At 31.8% G+C, this 12,695-nt stretch overlaps 1 protein-coding gene and 1 long non-coding RNA gene across 2 annotated transcripts; both read left to right on the forward strand.

Annotated features, from left to right (window-relative positions):
- Positions 1–2,104: 2,104 nt before the first annotated feature.
- On the forward strand, positions 2,105–8,190 carry LOC107028127 (putative late blight resistance protein homolog R1B-17). The gene is made up of 3 exons (XM_027918997.1): positions 2,105–2,184; positions 5,320–7,487; positions 7,827–8,190. The coding sequence occupies exon 2, from the start codon at positions 5,353–5,355 to the stop codon at positions 7,480–7,482; it is 2,130 nt and encodes a 709-aa protein (XP_027774798.1). The 5' UTR covers positions 2,105–2,184; positions 5,320–5,352; the 3' UTR covers positions 7,483–7,487; positions 7,827–8,190.
- An 851-nt stretch (positions 8,191–9,041) lies between these two features.
- Positions 9,042–10,093, forward strand: LOC114078263. The gene is made up of 2 exons (XR_003579802.1): positions 9,042–9,146; positions 9,836–10,093. It is a non-coding gene; the product is annotated as an uncharacterized LOC114078263 (long non-coding RNA).
- The last annotated feature ends 2,602 nt before the right edge of the window (positions 10,094–12,695 follow it).

Here is a 12,695-nt window from a genome sequence, read left to right on the forward strand (position 1 = left end):
TATATATATATATATATGTATATATATATATATATGTATATATACATATATATATATGTATATATATATATACATATATGTATATATATGTAAAAAAAAATCATCGCAAATCGATGGAGAATTTACATTAAAAAAATGATTTTCCCGCTCAATTATCTTGCATGATGAGAGATAGATTCGTATTGAAATATCGAGAATAATCATGAACATTGTACTTTGTACAAAATTACTAAATATAAAAAGACATTTTTTTGAGACATACAAAAAGAGGAAGTAAGACACTTCAATTGAAACCAAAGAAATAAGTCTCATAAATATTGAATAATTTTATTAAGTGTTGTCTGGTTCAATATTTGACATATTGAGTTTTGCATTTAACCGGGCTCTATTAATTATGGAGTGGTAAAAACTTAAGATGTTCAAGAAGTTCTATATTTTTCAAAATATTTGATTAAAGGTATAATAGATAAAAAGAAACTGTCTTTCTTGATCTGTCAAGATGGACAAGTAATTAGAAATAACTAAAAAAGAAACAATAGACAAGTGATTAAGGACCAAATATGTAATAGGAATTCGTATGCCACATTAATAGTTTAGAATATTCATAATAACACCATGTCAAAAAATAAACAGAGAAAATAAGTATAGAATTAATGAAGAGTAACATATATTATAATAATATCGATTAAACAATACACTAGAAGCCAACTAAGCTACATGTTAGGGTCACAACTCTACAAGAGGATGGCAAAGGAGATTTGACTTTTGTATTAATCGAAAGCCACATTTGTAATCAATAAAAATTAATTCTATCTAGGCTTCGTTAATAAATGACACAATTAGTCATAGCTTACCCAAAATTTAAGTAATTATCCGAATGTATTTGTTACGAATTAATGACACTTAAATTATGACATGTCATATAATAAAATTATAGTTATAAGACATTTTTTTCTTAACTTTTGTAAAATTTTATATGCATGTTCTCAAACGTTCCTTACTCATTCACCTATAAATTAATCACATTAAATGATTTGTATAAATACATCTCCAAGACGAAACCATAGTCACATAACTTTAGTTTGGAGCAATTATTAATCTCTCTGTTTCCACTCTAAGGTGAGATATATTCCTTGTTAATTGCGTACTAATTTTATTTATTTTGCTATTTCTCATTTGATTGTTTCACTAAAACAAAAATAACTTTTAGCGGTTTTAAATATTGACATTAATAAAGAGTGCTAAAGTCTTTGCCGGCATTAGTTAAGTGTCATTAGAATCAATTTCGCTAAAGACTTTAGGGAAATGTACAAAGAGTGACAATTGCCGCTAAAAGTACATATTTAATGGTAATTAAAAATTAATTGCCGCTAGTGATCATTTTTGTTGTAGTTTTTGTCACATTTATTATTTCTAGTTTTACGATAGATATTGCTCAACATCTCTAGCATCGATCGATAGTTTGAGGGTTTTAAGTCATATTTGGAGGAAGTGAGAAAACTATTGACTATATATACATGATAAATTTGGGTTGGATCTAATTTCATCATGTTTTTTTATAAAGTCAACTCCTAGTTCTATATATCTTTTTGTTACCATTCTTTTTTCAATTTTGTGTAAGACGGAAGCCATAGAACCTTTCAAGCAATTATTGATCTCTCAGGTCAGATTTTTTTCCTTTACTTGAGTTTGATGCACTTGAACTACACATTTTCTAAAAATAGTCTTTCTATCTTCACGAAGTAGTGATAAGATTTGTATACACTCTACTCTGGCTATGTTATTGTTTTGTTATTTCTAATTTGATTGTTTGTCACAATTTTCATGTCTTGTTTTACTATAGTAATGGAACATATATACTCGTATTTGTAAGATTCCTTTTCCTTTACTTAGATTTGGTGCACTTGAGATGAGCTTCATTTGAAAACAATCTCTCTACCTCCACAAAATAATAGTAATATTTGCATACACTCTACTCTGATATGTTGTTGTTTTGGTATTTCTAATTTGATTGTTTGTAACATTTTTCATGTCTTGTTTTACTATAGTAGTGGAACATATGTACTCATATTTGTAAGATTCATTCTCCTTTACTTAGGTTTGATGCAATTGAGTCGAGGTTCTTTTGAAAACCGTCTTTCAATCTCCACAAAGTAGTGATAATATCTGCGTCACTCTACTCTGGTATGTTGTTTTGTTATTTCTAATTTGATTGTTTGTCATAATTTCCTTGTCTTGTTTTACTATAGTAATGGAACACATTGTTTTCATGTTTAAAAAAGAAATAAGAGACTTATTTTTTTTTTATAAAAATCAATTTAACTTAACTTGTAAAGAAAAACCCATTCTATATAAGAGTCATCATTTAACTTTTTAAGCAAAAAAAAATAAATTATAATTTTCCAAAATCATTTGAAAATATCAAAGGGATTCAAAATTCAATTTACATTTCAAGAAGGTGTTAGACCCTTAAAGTGTCCGCTAACGTACGATTGTTCTACGACTTGACTAAAATATGTTTGACTAACTTTAGAAAATATTAATTATGTAAAGAAAACTCACTTTTTAACATTAATTGATAGTAAACAAGTTAAAGAAATAATTTTTTTAAGGAGATAACCTTATCTTGACAAACAACTAATTAATTAGATAGTTGTATTTTGATAGGACTAAAGAAATATTTGACGTACAAGTAAATTATATGTTTGTATGAATACTTTACCGGAAAAACCTGAAACAACCCGAAAATCCAAAAAAAATCAAGGTTGAAAAACCTGAGTTTTATTGGTTTGGTTTATAAACTTAAAACCCCGATACAAATGGTTTGGTTTGATATTTGAAAAATCCGAACCAATCCGGCCAAACTAATAAACCAAACCATTTGTGTCGGATTTTTAAATTTATAAATCAAACCAAACTAATAAAACTTGGTTTTTCAACTTCAGATTTTTTCGGGTTTTTTAGATTTTCGGGTTATTTCGGGTTTTTCCGGTTAAGTATTCAAAAAACATATAATTTACTTGTACTTCAAATATTTCTTTAATCCTACCATAATGCAACTAACTAAGTTATTTTTTTTAAGAAAATAACACAAAATATGAAATTATTAATGACACTAAAATATCCAACAAAAAAATAATAATGACATCGCATAAAACAAATATTGCAAATTAATAAGTCATAATGAAATTGATCATAGTTCAAAAGTACTAATTCATACTAAAATAAGTTTAATAAGTATTAGTTACATGATTAAATATTAAAAGAAAGTAAAATAGATTATGTATTTTAATTGTGTAAACCTATGTTAAACTTAAAAATATATATTCAATATCATTGTAATTTTTAGTGTTGAATTGATTTTCTGCTTTTGCATTACTATTACTTTGATTTTGATTTAAGCTTTATTATAATTACCAACATGTATGATTATAATCTTTATTAGATCACTAAGAATTCTATCTTTCAAACGAAAAATAAATATATTAAAAGATAAAAACTATGAAAAATACAAAAAAAATTTAAAATATATCAAAGTAAATATTTTTTACGTATAGAATAAAATTTTTACAATTATATATATAATGTCGGATTGGTTTGGTCTAGGGTTGTTTTTTGGGTAACTTTCACATATAGCAAATAAAAAATTCATATTTGTATGCTATAGCAAAGTCTGCATAATTGCGCTCTATAGAAAACATAGAAACTGTATAATTCGCTATACATATACAGTTGAAGCAAATTGTATAAAACGAAGTGTATAAAACAAGAAAGAGAAAGACACTTGGGCAGAGAACTGTATAAAAACGAAGTGTATAAAACGAATTGTATTATTATAAGTGTATAGAACGATTATATACAATTTGAATTTGTATAAAATGAGAAAGAGAGAAAGACAAAAGAGACTTGACAAGGAATATACAATTGAATCGAATTGTATAAAACGAGAAAGAGAGAAATTAGATACAATTTGAAAATTGTATAAAACGAGAAAGAGAGAAAGGCAAAAGAAACTGGACATGGGAGTATTTTTATTGTATAATTATAAGTGTATAGGACTAAAATATATGTACTTGCATGTGTATATACAATTTTCTCACGCTTTATACAAACAGAAACGCAATTTATACATTTCACTTCTGTTTGTATAAGTGAGAAAGGCAAGGGTGGCGAGCGAGATTTGGGAGAGTGGCGAGCGAGATCTGGACGAGGGGAGAGAGGGGAACAAAAATATATGTATTTATACAATTTTCTCTGCTTTATACAATTAGAAACAATTTTTATACACTTGTGTTTGTATAAAAGTGAGGAAGCGAGCAAGAGATTGGAGGAGAGTGGCGAGCGAGATATTTGGGAGAGAGGCGCCTGACAATTTTTTGCAAACGTTTGCTATGGAGCACAATTAAATCAAACCCTAGCCACTCCATTTATTTTAAGTTATTAGTTTGCTATTATGTACATTTTCCCTTGTTTTTTTAGTTGAAACCAATCCAATCCAAATATAGTCGGATTCTTTTTTGCAGCACCAAAATAAGTCAAACCAAACCACTATTCGGATTTTTTTTTTTTGGTTTGACTCGATTTTTGGTTCGATTTTGTATACCCCTGAATACAACTAATAATCAAATAATGATAAACGAGGAGATAGAGTAAAATTTGGGCTTTTGGCCCAAATTGAGATCTGATGGACCCTTGGTGTTCTAACTCTAAAAATGGGCCTCAGCCCTCCTTCCTTTTTCCTGAACCTGTCAAATGCAAACATTTGGGCTTTGGTCATCTCTGCCAAATATGTATACACAAATGGATACGGCTATTTATAAGTCGTATATCAGCTTCCTCTTTCCTGTATCAGCTTCTTTTCTCCTTTGGAATGGGCCCAACTTGAAGGTAATTGTTGGGATTTGATCCAACGTAATAATGCGAAGAAAGAGGGAATCCCAAATTGGACTCGGATTAAAAGTTCATACGAGAAAAAAAAGATAAAGGATTAATCATAATGAGACTCCACTAAAATAACAAAGCATGCGGGATCATAATAATAACAAGCTCAATTATAATGATTAATCTGATCTCAGAATGTTTAACAGTGTGAACACATTCAACAAAGAAGAGAAAATTGTAGTTTTAAACAAAAGGGTAAAAAACATCACTCTTTAGAGATTCAAAAGCCCTTCATTTGGTACAGTAACATCAAATTTAAATAGGCAAAAATGACCTGATACCTAATATGGTGAAGAAGTCTATCTAAACACTTAAACATATTCATAAGACTTTACATGTGGCATTGTTAATCATTAGAGTATGCTCTTCTTAATGTAGATTCTGTTTCCATCAATCGGCCAAGCTAATTATATGGAGAATTCCGAAGAGTCTTACAACGAACCTTATCATCCATCAATAGACGAAGAACTAGCGGGGTTTGATGATGATGTAGAAAAAATAACTAAGAATTTGATAGGAGAAAGAATGGGCCTCGATGTTGTCTCGATTGTTGGAATGGCTGGAATAGCGAAAACAGCTCTGGCTAGAGTGATATACAATAGTCGTTCTATCATCGATCATTTTGATGTTCGAGCTTGGTGTTTTGTTTCAGAAACATATAATAGCAGAGAGTTGGTGCTTCAGATTCTAAAACAAATTACAGATAATCATCGTTCTTTAATTGATCATCATAATGAGTATGTTGATGTGGATCTTCTTTACTACAAATTGTGGGTGTGTCTATCCACAAGAAAATGTCTCATTGTATTAGATAATGTATGGAAAGTCCAGGTATGGAATGATTTTCAAAAAGCATGTTTCCCTGATTGTCATAATGGAAGTAAAATAATGGTAACAACTAGAAATGAAGAGTTGGCTATGTATATGAGGCTGCATAGTGATCCTTATTCGCTTCCATTTCTAAATGATGAACAGAGTTGGGAACTATTGCAGAAAAAAGTATTTCAACGAGGGAACTCGTGTCCTTTGGAGCTAGTCAATGTAGGACAACTAGTTGCCAAAAAATGTAAAGGATTGCCTTCTTCACTTATCATGATTGCTGAAACTCTTTCAAGAGAAAGAGAAGCGTCTTTGTGGCTTAAGGTTGCATATGATTTAAGTTCTTATGTTTCTGACAAGGAGATGAGCATGAAGATGATACAATCAAGTTATGACCATTTACCGGACGATTTAAAACCTTGCCTTCTCTACATGGGATTGTTTCCTAAAAATTACGAAATTCCAGTGTCTGATCTACTCAAGTGGTGGATAGCCGAGGGGTTTGTGCAGTGCATTGACATGTTGAATCCAGAAGAATTATCAGAGTTTTGCTTGCGTGATCTGGTTGGAAGTAACCTTGTAGTGGTTTCTAAAACAGGATCGAATGGTAAAATGAAATGCTGCATCGTACTTGATCAAGTTCGAGAGTTTTGCTTGAGAAAAATTACAGAAGAAAAGTTCCTGCAGCTCATAGTGACGTATAGCTATCTAGCTCAACCCGAAGAACAAAGGTTATGCATGTACATACAAGACCGTACTATGACAAGTGATTTCAAGGAAAGTGATCAGGAGTTCATTGTTCATCCGAAATTCAGTATGTTGGACCGTAGGAATCCTTTCCGTTTGCTTAATAACTTAAAACTTGTTCGGGTTTTACACTTAGTGGATATCTACTTGGACAATTCTTTGCCTACTGCATTTCAGTCACTACCTCACTTGAGGTACCTTGCAATTTTTGTTAAAGCATTTGATTTCAAATGGGTGTCACACCTACTTCATCTACAAACTTTACGGGTTCATTCATCTTATATAATGATATCCCCGGCTATATGGAAAATGTCAGAGTTGAGGCATGTGGACATAAACGAATTCCCCATTACAATATGGGAAGAAGATCATATTCTGTTGCATAACTTGAAGACTCTTGGAATGTGTTGTATGACCGTGGCTGACATGACTCGAAAGTTTTGGGACAAGCTTCCAAATCTTGAAGAACTCAGGCTCCACATTAATGAATTTGGAGATAATGTTTCTGATTATTCAAACTCCGAATTGATGAATTTGGATATTATTTTCCCCTGGCGTCTCAAGTGTTTGTCCCTCAGTGAAATTTTCCTAACAGATGAATTAGTTTCAAGTATTGCAGAGTTGGAACACCTTGAAACTCTTAAATTGTCTGAGATATACTTTGCAGGGGAAAAACATTGGGATCTCAGCGATAACACATTTGTACAACTCAAGTTTTTGAAATTACATCGTGTTTTTATGACCAAATGGAGTTGCTCAGAGGAATCATTTCCTTGCCTTGAATATCTTGTTATAAAAAGTTGTCCCAAGCTTGAAGAGATCCCCAATACCTTTGCGGAAATTATGTCATTGCGATTGATAAAAGTTACTGATTGTAGCTATTTTGTTGGCAATTCAGCTGTGAAGATTAATGAAGTAAGAGAAGACTGTGGTCTGGAGCCGATCCAAGTTCATATCTTGAAGAAAGACAAATGATGATGGTAAGTGATTTCATTCATTATTGTCATGTTTTTGCATATTAAAAAACATTTCTTCCTTGCATATTAAAATCCAGGTGTGTCTGGAAAGGATAGGATGTACGCCTACTTTTCTGGGGGGATATTGATCGATAACATAACTTCAAGTTATGCCAATTTTGCTACATATTGCATCGACATACTTGTCAAGAAATAATTTAACCAACAATGTCATTTTGATGTAACGTTATGACTTTTGAGTTCTCTCTAGCTATTTCCTTTTGCGATGTACTTCATTTATTTTCCTGACATTCTTCGTCTTTTTCATATTTTTAACTGCATCTTTATATACCATCCACCTAGATGTGATCTCCATGCAACAGAATCATCCATCAGACTTCTAGTTAGAAGAGACATCAGTTGAAGCTAAACCATTGTATTGAGATGAAAGGTTCTGCTTTGTAGATGGATTGATTTGCATATCAACAAGCTGCTATTGTCTGGAGAGGATATCAATGTCTATTTAGTTTTGTGCTTTGTAACGCTACGTTCTGATATGTAATTTCGGGGACGTAGCCAGAATTCGAAGCTTATTATGGATTCTGAATTTTTATCACTGCGATCTAAACTACTAATTGTCATGTTCATTGTTGTTATTTGTTGATGGAAACTATATGTGTGTATTTATATATATGAAAGTATCTCCGGTAATTCTTATCACAATTTACTATCTCCGTCTCAATTCAAGTGTCTTAGTTTGATTGGACACAGGTATAAGAAATAGAGTGAGATTTTTTCGAATCGTATGTTCTTAAATTAAAGATGTATGTTATCTTTTCAATCTTATGTGGTCTTAAACTAGTCATGTAGATTGTTGGTATTGAAAATTTTAGTATATATAAAAAGAGATTTTTTTGGAATAGACAAAAAAAGAGAAAGTAAGACGCTTAAATTGAAACGGAGGAAATAAGTCTCAAGAATATTGAAGAATTTTATCAAGTGTTATATGGTTAAGGTTCTAAGTGCAGTATTAAACATATAACTCCAAATGTTAGACTCTCAAGGCGAGTTCGATCTCAAAACAGACACTTTTTGGACTCAAAAGGGACTCTTCCTAAAAACACAGATGAAAACAGGCACTTCACCCAAACGGGTATTATTAAATAGGTGAAGTATCCATTGTGGTTCTTGTTTTTAGGGAGGGTCTTTTAGTTTGTAACATCCAAAAAAATGTACTTTATGGGGCGAAACTCCTCCCAAGGAGATTAAGTTTAGTTGGGAAATAAGTTATTTTGAGATTAATTATTTCAAATTAGTTATTACAGGATTATTGTTTCACCTTTAATGTGAGAGAAAAATAATCTACAACATTCTCAAAATAACTAATCCAGCAAGTTATCTCATAATTTAACTTCATCGCAATGATTTGGTGTAAATGCTATAAATTTGGGTTGGATCTAATTAAAAATAATCTTTTAACATGGTTCAGTAAAAGAGTGCCACATATAATTTTGTAAAGTCAACCTTGTCAATTACTAGATCTATCTTTCTCATATACCATCAGTTTCCATTCTTCAAGTATTCAAAGTCCACAAAACTTGTATTCCAATTCTTCCTAAGAGGGAAACAATAGAGTTAACACAATCATATAGCAATTATCAATCTCTCTATTCGCACTCTAAGGTGAGATTCCTTATTAGCTTTTCTATTTTTTTTCCTTTTATCAAATTTATGTGACACTTCGTTGTTATTTTTTTGGATTAATTAGACTAATTTTTAAAATAAATTAGATTAGATCAACTCTATGCGAAAAGTAACATTAAAATGACCATAGAAAACACTTAACTCCAGAAATCAAACTCTAAGCTTGACACTTTCTTCTGGAACAAGAGCAACAATGGTTATTTTAACACTCAAAGTGCCTATTTATTGTTTCTCAAAGCAAACTACGAAACTTCAATAAACACTAATTGCAATTATACTTGGATATGGACGATAAATGCTATTAACAAAATAATTTTTTCATGTGGCTGCTCATAACCCAAAAACTTCCGACTTCCGTAGCCCTCTACAGTAGAAATATTACTAGATTCAAAAATTGTGCAACATGCCACGACATGGAGGAGGTTACTAACCATATATTTTTGAACTGTCCGGATGTTGAGCACATCTGAAAAAACTATAGCATTAGTTTCGCCTCCCAAAACCTCCAAACTATAATATTCATTAACTTTGTACCTCTAAAAGCTACATAATCATGAACAATCACCACCGGGTGCCAACCGTTATTCGAACTCCAATTATTCTTTGGAATATTTGAAAAAATAGAGTGGCAAGTATTACTTACCACTCTACATATTCGCTGATTGCAGGTCACTACTCCAACTGAAAGGATCATCCCTGGAACACATTCCGAGGGAGGCTAATGCAATAGCAGACTTACTAGCAAAACATGGAAGAGAAATGAGAGAGCGACATATGATCAACAATCAAACTTGATTTTTTTTGAAGCATCTCCTTCTCTAGTAATAGATGCATTAGAAAGCGATGTGATTGGAACTATATCGTATGGACTAGTTCCACCTTTGTATGGTTGGACATATTATTATCTAAATAAAATCCTTCTATTATTTAGCAAAAAAAAAAAAAGAAGAAGAAGAAGCAGTATAAGTAGTTGCGATTCTTCTTATATCAATATAATCCTTAAAATTTTGGTTTGGGTCAATCAAATAATTAATAAAAGATATAGTGCCTTGGTCAGAGAGAATGCACGAGTTAGACTAGAGTTCTGATCTGGGGAAATTAGTTTGAATCTCGAAAAACGAAAAATGCCACTAACATTGGGACAAGAGTGAATTTAGGTATTAGTACTTTTGATTAACAATTACAATTTTTTTCATAATGTTTCGAGTGTTGTTAATCTTATTTTAAATTTTATATGTAGTATTTTATAACTTCCATAGATGTATATTCCCTCTTTTCATAAAATATCTCGTGTTAGCAAGGTCTGAGATGTTGACCATATCTGATATGATTTCAAATCATATCTGTTATGATTTCAAATCATATCTGTTATGATTTCAAATATCTGATATGATTCTACAACATCATGGACAATATTCTAATTTAACTAAGCATAATCATACTATTGATATTGTGCAAGATATGGTATGATATTGTGCTAAAATTAAGCTTATAGCTTTGTGTATAAATAGTAGATAGTTTATCAATTGTAAAACACATAAATACATAATAGTTTTTGTTGAAGTCTTGTTGTTTTGAAGTATGACAAAGTTAAGGAGTTATAGCAGTAACATGGCAAAAAGGGGAAGAACATACATAATAGTTATCTTCCTTTATTCTAACTCTCATGGATAATATTCAAGAGTGGAATGACAATATAGATCAGTTATTGACTTCCTTGACCAGTTTAAAATTTGAATATATTGATCTTGAAAAAATTAACTCTCATCTCAAGAAAGAAAATCAAGTCCTAAAGGAACAGGTACAACAACTTGATTCCTGCACTTTGGCTCTCAAATTTGAAATTTTGAAATAAAGTGTTACTGGTAATGGAAAAGAAAAAATTAGTGGTGACCAAATCAGATGTGACCAAGATCTAATGAGATTAAACAATGAACTATCTTCTGAAATGGGAAAATCTAAAAAAATAAATCTTGACCTATGAGCTTGAGAAGGCAAACAAATGGACTCAATCCTCAACGATTGTGGCTCAACTCAGCAATAGAACACATAACACTGAAGGTGGAATAGGTTTTGTTAAAGAAGTCCCTAAGAAAATCTCTTATTTGTGTACACATTGTGGTAGTAGTGGTCACTCAAGGGGTACCTGCCCAATAGTTATAGCTCACATGGATAGGAACTTCAAAACTGCCTCAAATAGAAAAACCAACCATGTTAAATGAAAGGAATAACATCAAAGGATTAAGTTGGGACAAAAGATAAAATCTAAAAATGTTTTACCAATATGGATTAATAGATTCATCCTTTTTATCAATACAAAGGACCCAAGCTAATCTGGGTTCCTCAATCTAACCTTTGAATTTGCTAAAAAGTGAGAGCAAGAAGACAACATTCACTAAAGAACATGTTGCTCCAGATGCATGATTGAAACTAGAAGAAATTCCTCACTTGGAAAAACAAGAATGGATGAATAACATTAACTGTGAAAAAGAAAGGTTTAAAAAAAAAAAGAGAAAAAAAAGACTGAAGAAGCATGTGAAAGAAACAGGTTCAACCTAAGCAGTATCTAACAATTATGCACATTCAGATGATCAATCAATCAAAAATATGATCAGCCAAGGAAAACACTTTCAAAAGGAACAATTTGAAACTTGGGGACGATTTAGGTCACATGAGTATCCCTCAATGGCTAATGAACATTGCGCATACTGCCTCTAATTTTGAATTCTATGCTCAGTTTTGTACATTAAGTTGTATGTCTCTATACGACTTTTAAATCATGCTACTCATGCACTATAACATTGTATTTTCATCTGGCACATGAGAGATGCTTAGTAAAAGTGAATCAAAATTCAACATTATCCAGAGATCTAAGGTATGTGCACTACAATTATTCATGATGAAATATAAAGTCAATGCACTTGAACCTATTTCTTTCACTTGTCCCAAAAGATATTCATGCTCTAAATACTACCAAAACAAATATCTTCTTAAAAAGTCTTATCCCAATGTGATGGTCTATGGTTGAGATGAATTTGGTGGAGGACACGTCTACTTTGGTGTCTTATAAAATATAGATTGAGAAAATAGAGTGTGCTGGTTCTTAGAGGGAATCATTTGTATTGGGTAAAGTCTTGGAGGATTTACCTTGTGAGGGGGAATACTTTGGGGACCCTACACTTGAACAAAGTTCACTTGTTAGGCTCAACTTGGGTGCGGTGCATTTAGTGATGGGGAATCGATGGGAGACCCATCTGTCGAACCTAGTTCTTCTATTGGGAATAAGGCTGACAAACGGACCGATATTGACCGGGTCCGATTCGTTTCCTGTCCGGATCCCGTACCAGTCCGTCCGGTATCGGTTGAACCGGTAAGGAACCAATCTGCTAGTATACAGGACCGGCTACCGAATCAGTTCCTGGTTTTTTATCAAGTTGAACCGGTTCCGTACTGGTCCGATCCAGTAAGAATCGGTTCATCCGGTTTTTTAATTTTTTTTTAAGTAGCCATTATTTTCGACCGTTGGGC

The sequence above is a fragment of the Solanum pennellii genome, chromosome 8, assembly GCF_001406875.1.
Source record: "Solanum pennellii chromosome 8, SPENNV200".
Lineage (NCBI taxonomy): Eukaryota > Viridiplantae > Streptophyta > Magnoliopsida > Solanales > Solanaceae > Solanum > Solanum pennellii.